The sequence below is a fragment of the Hemitrygon akajei genome, chromosome 4 (assembly GCF_048418815.1).
Source record: "Hemitrygon akajei chromosome 4, sHemAka1.3, whole genome shotgun sequence".
Taxonomy (NCBI): Eukaryota; Metazoa; Chordata; class Chondrichthyes; order Myliobatiformes; family Dasyatidae; genus Hemitrygon; species Hemitrygon akajei.
The window spans coordinates 41,511,062-41,530,740 of record NC_133127.1 but is presented as its reverse complement, the minus strand read 5'-3'; the positions used below and the strand labels follow the sequence as shown (position 1 = coordinate 41,530,740).

General features: G+C 42.0%; 1 protein-coding gene across 7 annotated transcripts in view; it reads left to right on the top strand.

Moving 5' to 3' along the window:
* Positions 1 to 19,679, top strand: part of LOC140726278 (PDZ and LIM domain protein 5-like) — a 247,637-nt gene that overhangs the window by 202,329 nt on the left and 25,629 nt on the right. For all 7 annotated transcript variants that reach the window (XM_073042451.1, XM_073042450.1, XM_073042445.1 and 4 more), the window contains 2 exons: positions 9,119 to 9,300; positions 18,656 to 18,848. In XM_073042451.1, the coding sequence (XP_072898552.1) occupies positions 9,119 to 9,300; positions 18,656 to 18,848 (375 nt within the window). The remainder of the gene's footprint in view (positions 1 to 9,118; positions 9,301 to 18,655; positions 18,849 to 19,679) is intronic.

Here is a 19,679-nt window from a genome sequence, read left to right as displayed (position 1 = left end):
AACAGCATCAACATAAAATGCTTTCTCTGTGTTTTCTGTCCAGGTGTTCAATATTCATTGCAACTTGCTAAAGAATGATTTGAAGGTTTACAATTAGCCAAATGCTGTAGACAACAACTGAAATAACGTAATTTTATTATGTGTTTTTTGTAGTTAGTGTTTGTGCTTTGTCTGCATGTATGTCCACGTGTACTTTTGCAAATTAATTCCCCTAAAACATCCAACTCCATCTGATTTTATGACCCCATGTTAGCTTACAAAAACCAAATTCCTATTTGAGATTAATCAGGAGTACTGATTAATACTTGGAGCAGCTGAGCAGTGCAGTGTTACTGCATTAAATGGATGCTTATGCAATGGAGATTTTTAGTTTATTTAGCAGAGAGCAGGTGCACAAACATAATTGGGCCCCTTACAGCCCTGACAAGAGACACCACATGACATGAGCTAAGGAGAGAGAGATATGCCACTGCCTAATCTCAATCTTTTTATCATTCCTTCAGGGAAAAATAAGGTTGCCTTCTGAAAACTTCAGGAAATTGCACAATAGGGAATGGAGTACCCATTTCATTTTTTCATCACTTATACAGTACACACAGATCCTGAATGAGGCAGAGGATGACTAATATTAGACAGGCACCCTTAGCAGGTCATGCAGCATCTGTGGAAAGACAATGAGAAAGTTTCAGGTTGCAGACTCGTACAGCAGCAAAATAGGCTCTTCAGCCAAACTTATCCTTGCCGATCAAGATATCCCATCTAAGCTAGTTGCATTTGTCCCATTATCTTCTAAATATTTCTGACCGATGTACCTGTCCTATAAAAGTTGTTTTTGTACCTACCTCAACCACTTCCTCTGTGGTGGTTGCACTAACAAACCACCTTTGTGTTCAAGTGTAAAAGTTACTCCTCGAGTTCCTATTAAATCTTTCCTCTCTTACCTTAAAGATATGCTTTTAACCTCTTGATTACCCAACCCTGCGAAGAGGACAGTCTATTCACCCCTCATGATTTTATACATGCCTGTAAGATCACCTCTCAAACTTTAAGAAAATAACGTCCTAGCCAATCCTTTTGTTGGAATCGGCCATGTGATGAAGCGTTCCTCCTGAAATCTTCCCTTTGTGTTTCTCTCCGCACTGATGCTACCTGACTTGCTGAGTATTTCCCGACATTGTACGTACTAAGTTCAGAAATTTAGCACCTGCAGTCCTTTGATCTTGTGCACCCCACTTAGTTCCAAGTTTGGATATGAGCCATCTGAAATGGAAATTCGAGTGGGATCATACAAACTTGAGCCTCTGTTCAGTTCGAATTATAGGCATTTATGTTAGAGAAGGGTTAGTAGTTTGTAACCAAGTACTAGCTTAAAAAAAATTTACGAGATGACGGTACCTCTTGGTCAGCATGGACTTCGTGGGCCGAAAGGTCTGGTGCTCTGCTGCGTTACTGTATGAGGAGGAGGCTGCCTTCATCCCCTTGTGTCTGTGCTTGCAAATCCGATCTGATTCTTTTAGTGCCTGCAGAAAATAGCCAGCTTATTATAGAATATAGAAATCCTATAGCACAATGCAGGCTCTTTGGCCCACAATGCTTTGCCGATTATGTCCTTACCTATTGTTACCCATAGCCCTTTATGTTTCTGAGGTCCATGTACCTATCTAAGAGTTTCTTAAAAGACCCTATCGTATCCGCCTCTAGCACAGTCGCTGGCAGCCTATTTCACACACTCACCACTCTCTGCGTTTTAAAAAAAAAACTTACTCCTCTGTACCTACTTCCAAGCACCTTAAAATTGTGCCCTCTCATATTAGCCATTTCAGCCCTGGGAAAAAGCCTTTGACTATCCACACGATCAATGCCTCTTATCATCTTATACACTCCTATCAGGTCACCTCTCATCCTCCGTCGCTCCAAGGAGAAAAGGGCGAGCTCACACAACCTATTCTCATAAGGCATGCTCCCCAATCCAGGCAACATCCTTATAAATCTCCTCTGCACCCTTTCTATGGATTCCACATCAATCCTGTAGTGAGACAACCAGAACTGAGCGCAATACTTCAAGTGGGGTCTGCTCAGAGTCTTATATAGCTGTAACATTACCTCTTGGCTCCTAAACTCAATGCCACGATTGATAAAGGCCAATGCACTGTATACTTTCTTAACCACAGAGTCAACCTGTGTCCCTCTGATCCTCTACACTGCCAAGAGACTTATCATTAATACTGTATTTTGCCATAATATTTGACCTACCAAAATGAACCACCTCACACTTATCTAGGTTGAACTCCACCTACCACTTCTCAGCCCAGTTTCGCATCCTCTCAATGTCCCGCTGTAACCTCTAACAACCTTCCACACTATTCACAACACCCCGAACCTTTGTATTATCAGCAAATTTACTAACCCATCGCTCCACTTTCTCATTCAGGTCATTTATAAAAACCTTTAAGAGAAGGGGTCCCAGAACAGATCCCTGAGGCACTCTGCTGGTCATCAACCTCCATGCAGAATATGACCCGTCTACAACCACTCTTTGTCTTCTGTGGACAAGCCAATTCTGAACCTACAAAGCAATGTCCCCTTGGATCCCATGCCTCCTTACTTTCTCAATAAGCCTTGCATGGGGTACCTTATCAAATGCCTTGCTGAAATCCATATACACCACATCTACTGCTCTACCTTCATCAATGTGTAGTCACATCCTCAGAAAATTCAATCAGGCCTGTAACAGCACGACCTGCCCTTGACAAAGCCATCAAAGTCATGCTGAGGGCATAGATACCAGGGGAATAAATGCTCTGCAAATCAACTTTTGCAACAGTAAAACAACATTACAAGCATAACAACATACATTATATAACCTGAAATCAACATAAATGATACATAACTTGAATGACAGAATAAACAAGTTGAGAGGAATATAGCCTGAAGATGAATTAGTTTTACAGGCTGGTTCAAGAACCTGATGGTAGTGTTCTTGAGATATGAATCTTCAGATAGCAATGGCTTGGGCTGGATGTTGCAGGTTCCTGATGATGGATGTTAACTTCCCGAGACATCACCACTTGTAGATACCCCCGAATGTGAGGTAAGCTGGAACCAGCCGAGTCCGCCAGTCTTTGAAGACTCTTGCGTTTCTATGCATTGGAGTTTCCGTACCAGGCTGTGATGCAACCAGTCAAAATCTTTTCCACTCTTTTTTTAAAAAAAAGTTTTCAATGGCATGCCACATCTCTTATGGGAAATATGACATCTTCGCCATTTTTTTCTTTATTCCAGATCTTTCTATAAACTCTGTGGTGACAGTTGACTGGCACTTTATTCAAACATATTGTTATTTTTCTATCCAGTCCCATGTTCTCATCAGTTAAAGTTTGATGACAGACCATGAAATAATCTTGTAAATATTGTGCAGTTGTTGAGCACCATTCCTGCAAAATTGGCTGTGAATTTTGTGTTGTGCACAACAGGTCAGATTTGAGTTGACACATTCCTGTGATGTCCTGCAATGGGATTTAGTGTCCTTGTTCATGGTCCTTTTTTTGGAGATGAACTTCGTAAGCACTTGTAAATCTGCTTTCTGCTCTTTATAGGAACAGGATGAAATTTCCAAATCTCTCAGTAATGGATTATGTTTATGCCAGGAGTCCTTTTATGTAGCGGATGTCTGTTGGCTGAGTGGTTGGTGGCCTTCAAACATCTTTCTCATAATTTAAAAAGGGGATATACCAGAGCTAAGACAATGGTGTGTGTAGAGTGATTCCAGCTTACTTCTGGGCAACTTCTGGGCAACTTAAGTATACAGTTAATTGCTAGAGTCCTAAATAACGGGGTGAATCTTACGGATTCGCAGCAGATTTCTCCAAGCAAGGGAATGGAGGCTGGAAGACCTCTAACTGCAAGTGTGGGTCCCTTAATTCTGTCACCTTGCACTGAGCAGTAGCTAGAGATTCTCACAGCAGGTGACATGGGAATTCAGTTCAGAATAAATCTGTTGTTTTACTGATTATTTAAGTCAAGTCAAAAATATTGTAACGTATACAGGTATAGTGAGATACAGGTACAATGAAAGATTTGTTTGCAGCTGCATTACAGCCACAGAGGTTCAGAGAATGGTGCACAGAAAGCAATGTGCATGTAACTTGTAGATGACAATGAAGCAAGAAAAACTGCAAAGCAAGATGCTAGTGCAAAAACAAAACGCAATCAGGGACAAGTCCATGGCAGTGCATGAAATGGTCTGTCAAATTCCGTTCCTTAAGTAGAATTAGTTTTTTGCGGGTTGTTTCAAGGTTGTTGTAGGAAGATTCTTGAACATGGCAAGGTGGGTCTTCAGACTTCTGTGTCTCCTACCCAACAGTAGCAGCAAGAATAGTGCATGACCCAGATGGTGGGGATCCTTAATAACAAATGCCACCTTATGCTTTTAATAGAGGGAAGGGCTGCATGTTTGATAGACCAGGCTGTGTCCACTGCACTCTACAGTACTTTGCAGTTCTTGCGCATTGGACCTGGCGTTAGTAACTGCCAGAGATCCATTATTACTTCCTGAGCTCAGATGTTTTGGGGTTTAAAAAGGAAGAGTAATTCTAAAAAGCCTGTATTTTTGACCTTTCTTTTGTACTCGTTCCCTGTCTTTCCTTTTTCCTCAGAATTTACATACAGTAATTTTGCTTCCTTGTCAGGAAGTTCTGCTCACAAATACTTAGTGTTTGCTCCTTCAGAGTTTGGGTGACATTTCTTAATTTTTCTCTCCGGTGGTCAGCAGAAGATTTAGGATTGGACTGTCTGGAAAGTATGTATCTGGTAGACCTATGGCAGGGTCACAAAACTCTTGGCCAGATCTGTCTTTTGTTCTGAAGTCACCACCAGCACTGCATCTGTCTGTATTGCTCCATGATGGCCTCTTGTAGATCGCAGAATAACAAAGTGTATTCGTGCATTGTTGCATCAGGAAGGCTAATGGTATCATCAACAAAGCCTGTCACCTTGGCCATTCCCTTTGTCTCTTCTACCTTCTGGTACAAGATACAGAAACTTGAAAGCTCAGATATCTGGACTTAAGAATTGCTCCTTCCCCATCCTCTTAGACCTCTGAACCCTTTTCACATCTCCCTCCTGGTAGTGCTGCCATATTTTCAAAACTTTAATTCTTCCTCTCTCTGTTATTGTCATTTTAAGTTTCTTTTTGCACTATTTCAGCTTTCTCTCAAACCTTGCACCAATCTGTTACTTTGCATTCATCGCTCCATTTATTGGTGTATTTGCTGTTACCAGATATACTGTTTACTCTTTGGGTTTCACACAAGCAAGGAATTTCTTTGCACCTTGGTGTCTAGATGAAATGATGTGAAGGTCATTGTGCAGAAAGAGGCATCTTCCTCCTAATGGCCTACAGATTCTCACTTTTCAAATATATCCAGGTGGTTTTTGATGCATTTTTTCATCTGCTTCTAAACAGGGAAGCAGTGGGGTAGATGGAGGGGCCAGCCAGTGGCCAATAGGAGAGGACATCTGTTTAAGAGGAATGCAGGAAATTCTGGGAGAGATGTCAGAGATATTCATGATAGCTGCCCTGGAACACACTACCTGGAGTGGTGGTAGAGTCTCATATAGCAGTGAGATTTAAGTGATTCCTCTTTAGGGATGTGGATGTAGCAAAAGTATATGATAAAGGACTGTATAAGAGAGAAAGTTTAGCTTGATCATGATGTAGCTTTATATCGGTCAGTATTGTGGGTTGAAGGATCTGTACTGTGTTCAGTGCATTAAGATATTGGATTCAGATCAGTTATTGTCCTGTACACCAGGGCTGCAATGAAATTCCTTCCTCCCATGAAGCTGTAATAATAAATAAAGCTTCAGTCACTGTGTAATAATGTTTTCATGTTACTTTAAGTTTGTGAGATCTCTCATGTTAAATTGCTCCTTCCTTGGCAGCCAAGCCTGCACTTCCCAGACACTGGAATTCTCTCCCTAAACATTTCCTCCCCATTTAAGTCACACTCCTCTTTACCAGACGCTTCTTAAAAGCCACCTTTCAGTGCCAATTGTCTGGCTTTCACTGGCTGATGTTTCAAACAGTTGGTGTTTCACAACCTAAGCGATATTTAGACCGGGACGGCTGTTGAGGGGAGGACGATTCCCTGTGAGCTTGTTCAACTGATACTGAGAGTACGGAGTAAAGTTGGATGCTGGGATTTAATATCTCACTGGGTGTCTGATTCATCACATGTAATAAAAGCAAGCATTCTGCCTTCTACAGCATAATGCTGGACCCTTTTGTAATATAATCAAGCAGAATATTTATTGTGCAGGTCTGCTCATTATAAAGCAGTGTGGTGTTGTAAGGCGCCTTGTGTATTGGTGCTTACTAATTGACATACTACAGTTCACTGCAGTACACTGACTTCCATTGATAAGAGGTCCTGGGAAGTTATTAGTGGTGAAGGATTGAAGTATCTGTTTAGGAGCTTTGTTCAAACATTACACACCTCAAATATTTGTTTTAGCAGAGCCTGTCACCCATATATCTTGGTTCTTTTGGAGGTATGTTGCAAGAAACAAGATGGCTGTTGTAAAGAAATGATTTGCTAGGCTGTATTAATAACTTTCCTCCTGGGTTTAACACCAGATCCAGCTGCAGATATTAATTGGCTGCAACTTGCAAAGGATTGTTTAAAATTAAACACTGATTTAATGATTTGATTACATTTTCTCATTAATAGGTGTCAAAAGAGTGGCATATTTTGGAAGATGATGATGTATGATGTAAATATGTGGCTATTTTCCTCGTTTATTCTCTCGACTGAAGTAGTGTCTGATCTTACACTACATTCACTTGGATGACATATGCTTTCTCACTGTCTCTCACTCTCCACTCAGTCTTCTGTATCTCACTCTCTGGCTCTTTGTCTCTGATTATTCCTGTTTTCTCCCTTGTCAATTATACTCCTGGGCATCCACGGATAATTTGATGTACTGTTCTTCTCATACATACAGTGCAAATCATTGATACTGGGTTTAATTTCTTCATTGCCAGAGGTTCCAAGGTCATTTGCCCTAGGCCCATAGCACTGTTCAAGTTAAACTCAGTTTAAAAAGCTGTGGATTTTCCAGTGCAGTTAGCAGATATTAGATTACAAAATAAAACACCAGGAGGTGGAATTCTTTCAGACGAGAGGCATTATGGTTCTGTGGATTGTAATTCACTTCCAGAATACAGCTCTGTATAAACCAATTGATCTGAATTTCAACGGCAAAATGCAGCAGATGTAGATGCTTAACGTGTGCTGCCACAGAAGAATTTCAATCCCCAGTAACTTTCTGTACTTGGAGGTTTTTTGCTGGTACCTGATGTTTCTTTGTATGATTGAACTCAGATGTAGCACAACAAAAGGCTATCCTGGGTTAATGCTGATTTAAAAAATATTACTTATATTCTGATATTAAATATTATTTGTTAGTTTATTAGTGTCAAATCTACCAATGTACAATGAAAGTGTTTTGCTTGTCATCCAGAGAGATCATGCTATACACAAGTACGTCAGGGCAGTGAAAAGCAAGCAGAATATAGTGTAGTTGCGGAGAAAGTGCAGGCAGACAAATGAAGTGCCAGAGCCACAATGAGTTAGATTAGGAGGTCAAGATTTCACGTTCATCTTTTAATGTACGAGGACTGTTCCAGAGCAATAATATTAATAAGTAAATAAACTACAAGTATTTAGAACATTAGTTGTAGAGTCCTTAAAAGTGAGCCAATAGATTGTGGAATCGTTTGAGTGTTGGGGAGAGTGAAGTTGGGTCAAGTACCTGATAGTTGAGGGGTAGTAACTCTTCTGGAACCTGGTGGTGTGGGACTTGAGGCCCACACTCGTCATTTCTGATGGCGACAGTGAGAAGAGAGCATGGCCTGAATGGTGGGGGTCCTTGATGATGGCAGCTGCTTTCCTGTGACAGCACTCCTTGTGTATGTGCTCAGTGGTTTACCTGTGATGGACTGGGCTGTATCCACTACCTATTGTAGGCTTTTCCATTCAAGGGCATTGGTGTTTACAAACCAGACAGCGATGTCACCAGTCGGTATACTCCCCACCTTGCATCTATAGAAGTTAGTCAGAGTTTTAGATAACGTGCCATTTCTTTGCAAACTTCTAAGAAAATAAAGGTTCTGCTGTGCCTTCCTTGTAATGGCATTTATGTGATCGACTCAGGACAGACCCTCTGAAATGATAGCACTTGGACGTCCAGCTTCCTCCATAATCAGCTGTTTAGTTTTGCTGGCACTGAATGAGATGTAGTTGTTGCACAACTCAGTCGATTTTCAGTCTTCTTCCTATAGGCTGACTCTTCACCACTTTTGATAAGGCCGACAGCAGTGGTACTGTGAACAAACGTAAATATGGCATTGGAGCTGTGCTTGGCCTCACAGTCATCAGTGTACAAGTAGAGCAGGAGACCAAGCACACAGCCTTGTACAGCTGTGCTGATGGAGACTGTGGCGGGGATGCCAGTCTGAACTGTTTGGGTATTGCAAGTGAGAAAATCAAGGATCCATTTGCACAAGGGGCTTCTGACGCTTGCATCTTGGAGGTTATTGATTAGTTTTGTTGGGATGAAAGTGTTTAATGCAGATCTGTAGTCAATGAAGAGCATCCTGATGTTTGTTCCAGGGTTGAGTGAATAACCAATGAAATAGCATCTGCTGTTGACCTGCTTTGCCGGTAGGCATAGTGGAGTGGATCCAAGTCGCTCCTCAGGCAGGAGTTGAAATGTTTCATCTCCAACCTCTTAAAGCACAGTTGATGTAAGTGCTGCTGGACGATAGTCACTGAGGCAGTTTACCACATTGTTTTTGGGCACCAGTGTAATTGAAGCCAGTTTGAAGCAGGTGGGTAGCTCAGACTGCTTCTTGTGTGCATCTGCGGGAGACACTGGTCAGTTCTGTGAAAAGCTAATTGCACTGTTAGATTCACAGAAAAGTTTAGTAAGTCTTGAAACTTAAAGGTCTGTGTGGGAATTTCTACTTCTGTAGGAAGCTGATGACTGTGCTTAGTCAGTACTGTGGGAGTGATTTTGAAGGAACTGAGAATCTATTTCTCCTATTCCCTTACAGTGGAGAGCAGCCTGAGCTTCTACAACCCATTGGCCCGGCAACAGCCTCTGTCAAGCCCATGTCAAAGCCCAGTGGAGTCTGCCGCACCTCCCCTGCTGCTGCTGGATCTGGCCCAACCTTCAAGCCCTTGGGAGTCCCAGGTGCAGCCAAGACAACTGTTTGGCAACCTGGAAACTCAGCAGGTAAAACATGTTCCACCTTGTTGTAAAACTACTTATAAGCACGAATCTCAAACATTGTACAATAGTTTTCAAAAACTTATGACATCTAAAGTGTTTTCTAGTTTGTGAGGTAGTTCGTAGAGTTGTAGAACACTGCAGCTCAAAAAGAGGCCACTTGGCCCTTGTAATCCATGCAGAACTATTATTCTTCTAGTCCCATTAACCTGCACCAGGACCATTGCCCTCCACTCATGTACCTATCCAAATTTCTCTTAAACATTGAAATCAAACCTGGATCTACCACTTCTGCTGGAAGCTTGTTCCACACACTCATCACAATCTGAGTGAAAAAAGTTCCCTTAAACATGTCACCTTTCACCATTAATCCATGACCTCTAGTTCTAGTCTCATCCAACCTCAGCAGAGAAGCCTGCTTGCATTTAACCTATCTATTACCCCTCATAATTTTGTATACCTCATTCTCCTTTGCTCTATGGAATAAAGTCCTAACCCTTTCAAACTTGCCCTATATCTCAGGTCCTCAAGTCAAGCATCTTCCTTGATCATTATCTTTGTTCACTTTCAATCTTATTTATGTCTCTCCTATAGATAGGCCCTTATCTAAGAAAAGATGTGCTGACATTGATGAGAGTCTGGAGGAGGTTAACAAGAATAATTCTGGGAATGAAAGGGTTAACATACGAGGAGCATTTGATGGCTCTGGGCCTGTACTTGCTGGAGTTTAGAAGAATGAGGAAGGATTTTGTTAAACCTATTGAATATTAAAAGGCCTAGATAGAGTGGATACAGCCTTTTGGGCAGAGGGCACAGTCTCAGAATAGAAGGACATCAATTTAGAACAAAGATGAGGAGGAATTTCTTTAGCCAAAGGATAGTGAATCTGTGGAATTCATTGCCACGGATGGTTGTTGAAGGGAAGTCACTGAGTACATTTAAAGTGGAGATTGATAGGTTCTTGATTTGCTCAGGTGTCTGTGGTTATGGGGACAAGGCAGGAGAATGGAGTTGAAAAGGATAATAATTCAGCAGACTCGATGGGCTGATTGACCTAATTCTGTTCCCATGTCTCATGGTCTTATGGTAGGTGACCAGAACTGCACACAATACTCCCAATTTGTGCCTCACCAATGTCTTATACAGCTTCAACATAACATCCCAACTCCTGTATACTGTTGTTTGGTTTCTGAAGGCCATGTGCCAAAAGCTCTCTTTGCAACCTTATCTAACTATGACACCACTTTCAGAGAATTATGTTCCCAGAACACTCTCTTCTTCTGCTCTTGGCAGTGCCCTACCAATCACAGTGTAAGTCCTACTCTAGCGTGTCCTCCTGAATTGCAACACTTCACACTTGTCTGCATTAAATCCACTGCCATTTAAACTCAGTAAATATAGTTTATTGGAACAGAGAACAGTACAGCACAGGAATAGGCCTTTTACCACACAATGTTGTGCCAAACTATTTAAAAGCCTAAATAAACTAATACTTCCTGGCTGTATAATGTCCATATCCCTCCATTCTTTACACATCCACGTGCTTATTTAAGAGCTTCTACAATGGCTGTATTATTTTTGCCTCCATCAACATCCAGGCTCCCTCCACACTCTGTGTAAAAGTTTGTTCTACACATCTCCTTTGAACATTTTCCCTTTTAACCTTAATTGAGAGCCACTAGATTTCCATCCTGGGGAAAAAAGATTCTGGCTGTCTAACCATGCCTCACATAATTTTATAAACCTCAGTCAAATCTCTCCTTATAACATATACCTTTTAATCCAGGCAGCAATATGGGGCTACCAAGCAAGGTTTCTGCATTGAATCTCTGGAGTGGGAATTGACCCAACAATCTTTGGACTCAGAGCTGAGAGTGCCACTCATTGTACTATGGCTGATGCTGTTTGGGGTAGCCTCTGTTGATGCAGTTCAATTGCACTCTCATGTGAGATGAGGAAATAGTTAATTAACCAAGCTTATCCAGAGAATAGAGCAATGAAGGAAAGAGTGAATAAAACACAAGCTAGAAGTCTGAAATAACATTAAAATACAGGAAATACTCAGCTGCACTTGAGGGAAGAGAAGCATTGCTTCAACTTCCCGTGGTAGCCCCAGTTTTATCCCCTCAGAGTCTTCCCACCATGCCTGCAGCTTAAAGGCTTTGTTTTGTCTCCTTCTCCTCCTCCTCCCTCACCACCATTCAGGGCCCCAAACAGTCCTTCCGGGTGAGCAGGGTAGATCGGGAGACCGCTTCGCTGAGCGCCTATGCTCTGTGCACCAGAAAAAGTGGGATCTTCCAGAGGCCACCCATTCCCATTCCAACATTTCAGTCCATGGCTGCCTCCACTGCTGCGATGAGGCCCCTCAGGTTGCAGGAGCTGCACCTTGAGTTCTGTCTGGGTAGCCTTCAACCTGATGGAATGAACATTGGTTTCTTGAACTTCCAATAATGCCCCCCACCCCTCTCCTTCACTAGTCCCCATTCCCATTTCCCTCTCTCACCTTATCTCCTTACGTGTCCATCACCTCCCTCTGGTGCTACCCCTCCCCCTTTCCCTTTCTTCCATGTCTTTCTCCTCTCTAATCAGATTCCCCCTTCTCCAGCCCTTTTTCTCTTTCACCAATCAACTTCCCAGCTCTTTACTTCACCCCTCCCCCTCTCGCAGTTTCACCTATTACCTACTACCTTGTACTTCTTCCTACCCTACTCCCACCTCATCAGCAACACGAGTGAATCTGCAGATGCTGGAAATAAATAAAAAAAACATGAAATGCTGGCAGAACTCAGCAGGCCAGACAGCATCTATGGGAGGAGGTAATAACGACGTTTCGGGCCGAAACCCTTCATCCCACCTCATCATTTTTTTTTCTCCAGTCCTGATGAAGGGTCTTGGCCAGAAACATCGATTGTTCCCTCTTTTCCATAGACGCTCTCTGGCCTGCTGAGTTCCTTCAGCATTTTGTGTGTGTTGCTTGGATTTTCAGCAGCTGCAGATTTTCTCTTGTTTGTTCTGTCTCCTTCCAGTTCTGACAAAGGACCTTCAACCCTTAAATATTGACTTTGTCTCTTCCCAGAGATCCGGCCTAAAGTGTGGAGTATTTCAAAGTAAAGTCCAGTTTAATGTCATATGTACACGCACAGCTGCAATGGTAAACTACTTGCAGCAGCATCGCAGGCACGTAACATTAGATACTCAACATTCATAAGAACATAAGAGATAGGAGCAGGAGTAGGCCAATCGGCCCCTCAAGCCTGCTTCACCATTCAACAAGATCATGGCTGATCCAATCTTAACTCTAGTTTTCACCGAATCCCACAAGGCAACAGTGCCAACCAACAGGGCACCATGCCGCCCATTTTATTTTATTATTCATCCCGCCCAAACCCATGTGATCACCCGGGGGGGGGGAAAAACCGAGTTGCCAATTGAGGAGAAAAAATCTGGAAAATTCCTCTCTGACCCATCCAGGCTATCGAAAACTGGTCCAGGAGATCACATGGCTGATCTAAACCTAGCCTCATGTCCACTTACCTGCTCGCTCACCATATCCCCTAATACCATTTTTATCCAGGAAAATGTCTATCTCCATTTTGAATTTATCGAGTGTAGTAGCTTCCACAGCTCTCTGGGGCAGTAAATTCCACAGCCCCACTACCCTCTGAGTGAAGAAATTTCTCCGCATCTCATTCATGAGATAAATATGAATTACGCAAGGAAGAATACAATTAGAAGATAAAAAAGTTCATTATAGTGCAAAATAGTGGAAGAGTTGAGGTGGTAATTAGATCTGTGTGGGTCAGTTCAAGAACTGAATAACTTAAGAGAAGTTGCTACTCTTGAACCTGGTAGAGTGAGACTTCAGGCTTCAGAACATCATGCTGGATGGCAGCTACAAGAAGATGGCATGGCCTGAATGCTGGAGATCTTAGATATGTTAGATGTTTCCTTGAGGCAGCACTTCATGTAGATACTTCTGACGGTAGGGAGGGATACACCCGTGATATATTGGGCTGATCCCAGTACTCTCTGCAGCTTCTTATTTCTTACACTTCTGAGATGCCTTGCCAGACCATGATGCAGCTGGTCAGGATACTTTCAGCAGTACATCTGTAGAGGTTTGTTAGAGCATTCATTGACATGCCAAACCTCCTTACCTTCTAAGAAAGTATTTCTGCATTTTCTGTCTTTATTGATGAAGGCAAATGGGTAGGACTGTGAGAGCGAAGCAAGGATTAACTTGATGCTCTTGAAATCATTATGCATTTGGACATTGGACTGTTATGAAGTGTGTTCTTTCTGATGGTTGTTCTAATGGAATATCAGAGTTTTAATGGAAGCCTCAAATTGAACTCTTGTAATTTGTGTTATTACTAGAATCGTCAGGTAGTGAACAACATTTACAACCATGTTAATTATGACTGCATAATTAGCAAGATTCTTTATCAATAACTGAAAATATATTACAACTAACATAATGCTGATTTTTGAATAGACTGCACTGTGAGCAAACAGATGCTAAGGTTTACTTGCTGATCATTTGGCAGGCTTGGACTCTCAAGAAAATTCTTAGTTTCAGTACAAACTGTTCTTAAAACTACAGGAACGGCAAAACAATACTTTATTTTTGAACAACTCTTTCTCCACAAAGTGTCCATTGATTGCCTTGGCAATTTGAGAATCTTTTAATTTGGAACAGGAATGAAAGGACTTGGTCCCCATCCTTAATAGCCTGGAACTGAGTGTCCACACCATTTCAAAGCATTGACGATTCAATCATGGCTGTGGGTCCAGAGTTGTGCATAAGCAAGATGGGACAAGGTTTGACAGATTTTCTTCTAGAAAGGTCATTGATCATCCAGATTGAGCAAGCATCCAGTAGTTTCATCATCTCGAAATAACAGAGACATACAGTACAGAAACAGGTCCTTCAGCCCAGCGACTGTCAACGAGCCATTTCCATAAATCCCCCACACTGAAAAATGTAGCTTCCAAATTATCACATGTTTATTGTTTATTAAGATGCTGTGAGGCTCACTGACCTATAATTACCTGGATTATCTCAAATTCCATTCTTTAACAAAGGCACAACATTCTCCAGTCCTCCGGGAATTCGCCTATTACCAGTGAGGATACAATGTTCCCGCTCTAAGCCCCAGAAATCTCCTCACTTGCTTCTTTCAATATTCTGGGATATATGTCATCAGGCCTTGGGGACTCATTCACCTCAATACATGGTGATTCTGAACTCCGATCAGCTTGTCTTTAAACAACTGCTGGCATGTTAGCTGTGAACGTGTCTGACAGCAGCTCCTCCCAGTCAATGCCCCTTATCTTATCCTATCATAATTTGCCATACCTCAGTTTAGTAGCTTTTTGCAAGATCCAATTTTTTTTTTTGCTCATAATTATCTTAAAACACAATGGTCTGTCCAGTGCTTTACTGATCTCTGTTTTATTTGGCAACAAATTGGACTTTGAGAAGTCTGTGAAGATTACCGCACAGAAATGGGCCATTTCAAATCAATCAAAAATCAAATCAAATCGTTTAATTATCATTCAAGCCAAACATGGATACAGCTGAATGAGACAGCATTCCTCTGGGGCCAAGGTGCAAAACAGTCAAAAACTTTGCCCAAGATCTATGGTGCAGGGCAGAATGGTTTACACTGACACTAAAAATCGGGTGGATTGTGCTCACTTCTGTGGAGGGTTTCTCTGGCCAGTGTGCATGTCAGCATGTATAGCACCTGCTGTCTGCCTGTACATGGGACCTGTTCATCTGTACACTATAGCCAAGAAGTACAGAAAATGCTGCAGGTTAGACAGTTCTGCATCCCATTATCTTGCTGCAACCAGACGCAGTACCAAGTCTGGGGGCTTTTTAGAACATAATGAGCCAAATGACTTGACGCACCTTCAATCTGGTGCTGAATTATAGGAAAGATGTTAACAAAACAGAGAGAGTACAGAGAAGATTTACTAGAATGTTACCTGGGTTTCAGCACCGAAGTTACAGGGAAAGGTTGAACAAGTTAGGTCTTTATTTTTGGAGCTTAGAAGGTTGAGGGGGGACTTGATAGAGGTATTTAAAATTATGAGGGGGATAGATAGAGTTGACGTGGATAGGCTTTTTCCATTGAGAGTAGGGGAGATTCAACAAGAGGACATGAGTTGAGAGTTAGGGGGCAAAAGTTTAAGGGTAACACGAGGGGGAATTTCTTTACTCAGAGAGTGGTAGTTGTGTGGAACGAGCTTCCAGTAGAAGTGGTAGAGGCAGGTTCGGTATTGTCATTTAAAGTAAAATTGGATAGGTATATGGACAGGAAAGGAATGGAAGGTTATGGGCTGAGTGCGGGTCAGTGGGACTAGGTGAGAATAAGCGTTCGGCGCGGACTGGAAGGGCCGAGATGGCCTGTTTCCGTGCTGTTATGGTTATATGACTGGCAAATTTAATGCAGGCTCATTAATATGAATGAAGTTGCGTTTCCTTACAAAGGAATGGAGTTTATTTCAATAAATTTTCATAACAGATACCGTTCTATATTTAAATAAATTAACATACTTAATTGCTTCTGCTGACAGTGAAGGTTGGAAACTGTGGGAGAAACCTTTGGCAGCTAATAACCTGTGGATCCATAGTTTCCACTGTTTGAAACTAAGTCAGTTCACTGAGTAGTCACTGCAGCAAGACCAGAACTACACTGGAAAAAATTCACAGGGCTTCCTTTATTACAAGTTTGACATCTATAGGCAGACACTTATCCTGGATCAAATGCTCCTCACTCCAAAATTTCCATTGTTCTTGTACCATTTCTTATATCCTATCATTCCCCGTTATCTCTGTAAAGAAAAATTATTTAAAAATTCTTTTTGTTCTTTCCTGGTTCAGATCTGGGCATTCGCAAACAAACAAGACAACACGTGTGTTCAAGGTGTCAGGAATACTTTTTATTAGAACTAGCACAAATGTAATACAGAAAGAAAGAAACGAATCTCCTCAGTGGTAGCAGTACAAAAATCAAAATAACACATCTTCTAAATGAGCTGATCTACGGTATGCCAACAGACTTTCATGCAGCCTCTCTGTCTGTCTGTCTTTCTCTGGCAATGTCCAAGTCTGACTTGACATACCTTGGCTCTCTCAAAGTACTGTTCCCTATGTCCGCACTAGCCACCTGCCGTAGTCTAGCCTTGGGCAAAATTCTCTCTGCCTGCACCAAGAAGGTGCTTCTTTTTTACCCTTGAAAACTTCTTACACTGGTACACCTGCAAAATGACCTCTGCTTCCCATGAAAAGCAGGTTTTTCACCATCTTCCACTATTATGGCCGTAGACTTACGCCCTCAAAACGTTGCTGTGGTTCTTTTGCACTCTATCAAAACAACCCAACTCCAACCTAACACCAGCTTCCACTTTGTTTCACGTACCAAGGAGGAACCATGTTTAACTTTTTTTCTTACAATCTCTTCCCTACTTGTACTGTCTGTATGTAGAGTGAGGTAATCCTCTTGCACTGGCATATAACATAGATCAGTACGTCACAGGAACCAGCCTTTTGGCCGATGATGTTATGGCAGACAAATAAGTTAGTGATCAAGTACCCAACTAAACTCATCCCTTCTGCCTACACAAAATCCATATTGTTCCATTTCCTACACTTTCATGCGGCAGAGGAACACAGTGACCGCATTATTAGGTAAAGGAGGTAACTAATGAAGTTTTTTGTTTTATTTTGACTAATATCATCACATTATCTCCACATCTAAAGTTCCCCTATCTTGCCATCCTTATTCTTCCATCTTACTGGAACATGTGTGTCCCATGCAGTTAGTATTTAAACACCCTTCACATGTAGATCTGGACTTGCACAGAAACAGCTATAGTTACCTTACAACTTAAGGACTTGTGATTACTTTTCCTTGACTTTTCTCCCACTGAAAGGTCAGTTACCTGACCAGGCTCATTCGATAGCTCCTTCTCTTGTTTGACTATCTACATTTTGATTTAAGAAACCCTCCTGGAGACAATGAGCAAATTCTTGTCTGTCTAAACTCTTGCACTAAATATATCCCAGACTATATAAGTGAAATTGAAGTTACCCATTATTACAACCCTGTTGTTTTCACGCCTTTCCCTAATTTGCATGCAGATCTGTTCTTCAGTGTCCTGGTGGCCATTGGAAGGTCTGGAGTATAATCTGGCATGATTGCACCCTTTAATTTTTTAAGTTCTACCTGTACAGATTTGTGGATGAGCCCTCCTTGTATCCCATCTGAGTGCAGGTGCGATACTGTTTCTAATTAATAGCAATGCATGCTGTGTCAGGTTTCAGTGTCTCACACGAGCTCTGTGCAATTCCACCGTTACCCTTTATGTACAATACTAGGTTTCCACCCGGGAGTTTATGGGTTAGTTGCCTATGCTAGAAGCCACTTACAGATTTACACTATAGTACAACGTGCTAGTGGAGCTCAGCAAGTCGGGGAAAAGTACAGCTGGATTGCAGACTCCGACATCTGCAGTCTCTTGTGTCTCACGTTTATTAGAACTCATTGTAACTTGCAGCATTTCGTTTGGGTTGGTTTGATAAAGGTTCCAGTTATTCCTAAAGGTACCGGCCCTGCTAAGTTCTTTTATTTAACCTGTTATGAAGGCATCCCTGCTATAGGGAGCCATTTGATGGCAGGTAAGTGGTGAATTAAAGACCTAAGCCAGGTTAAGAGCAACGACTCATTAAGTTCTGGGCCTTCATAGCCAATTTATGGGAATTGGTGTATACGAACTGGTCACCGGCTATCTCACATTACAAGATCTGGAATTGAAATGGGTTTATTATTGCCACGTAGAATTGTAGAGCATTGCAGCATGGATAGAGGTCTTTCGGCCCAACCTTTCTGTGCTGACAATCGGGCTCAGCTTGACCCGATTTTCTGCATTCAGCCCATATCCCTCTGAGCCCCAATCCTTCATGTACTCACCCAAGTGTCTCTACTGTACCTACCTTAACTACATCTTCTGGCTGCCTACTCCCTATATTCAACATCCTGTACGTAGAACAATTGTCCCTCAGGTCCCTTTAAATCCTTTTCCTCTCACCCTGGACTTATGCCCGGAGTTTGGACTCCCCTACTCTAGAGAAAGGGCTGTTACCAGCCACCTCATGGAGATCTCTCAAATTTTAAATGCTTCTATGAGGCTGGCCCTCATTCTTCCGCATTCCACACATTCCAAAGAGTAAAGGCCTAGCCTGCATCGGTGCACTGAACTAACAGAGAAAAGCTCAGCTTGTTCTTTTTCAGGTATTGTTCAATTTTCATTGCAAGAGGGGAAAAAAATAATTTTTGTCTTTCACCTGCAGTGAACAGCGTCTCCAAGACTACACTGCCGACTGCACATGTCTCTCCTGCCAATTCCACATCCAACGCGAAGGTGCCCAGCACTACGGTGGACAAACCACCCCTGCAAGATGATAACACACTGGTTCAAATGGCTGAACACATCCCTGCTGGGAACAGGACACCAATGTGTGCCCATTGCAACTTAGTTATTAGGTAAGAGGCAGAAGGTATTGTTGAAATGGATGGGAGGCTGCTGAGATTAGACAGGATTGATGTTCAGAACTCTGGTATCAGACATATGAATCAGCATGTGGTTCGTCATCAGAACCAGCTTCAAAAGTAAGAGATATTCCATTCAGGGCAAACACAAGAAGAAATGTGTCATCCAATAGGAGTGAAACTTTGGAATTCTGCACACGAAGTCTTTGGAGACTCGATCACTGAACACATTTTCAATCCATCCATAGATTTCAGATATTCAGGAATATAGGGTTGGTGCAGAAGCAAGAAGTTTCCCATGGTCTATTAAAAGACCATCAGAACTTGCAGTGGGATCTTGATCTGCTTGGAAAACGGTTGGAGGAAAGGCAAATGCTAATCAATCCAGATAAGTACGAGGAGTTGTATTTTGTAAAGTCAAACTAGGGTAGGATGGTAGAGCACTGGGGGAGCATTGTACAACAGAAGAACTTGAGGATACAATTACATTGTTCCCTGAAAATTGCATCACAGGTAGACAGGGTGGTAAAGAAGGCATTTGGCATGCTGCCCTTCATCAGTCAGGATACTAAGTATAGGAATTAGAACATTGCATTGCAGTTCTACAAGACTTTGGTGAGGCCACACATTTTTGAGGCAGGAATTGTAGCAACATTTAAAAGATTTTTGGATGGGATAGAAAATGTTAAGAGGGATGTAAACCAAATGTGGGCTAATGGGACTAGCGTAGACGGCCATTTTGGTTAGCATGGGCCAGTTGGATCGTAAAGTCTCTTTCCCTGCTCTAGAACTCAATGACTTTATGAATGGTAAAGTATGCACAAG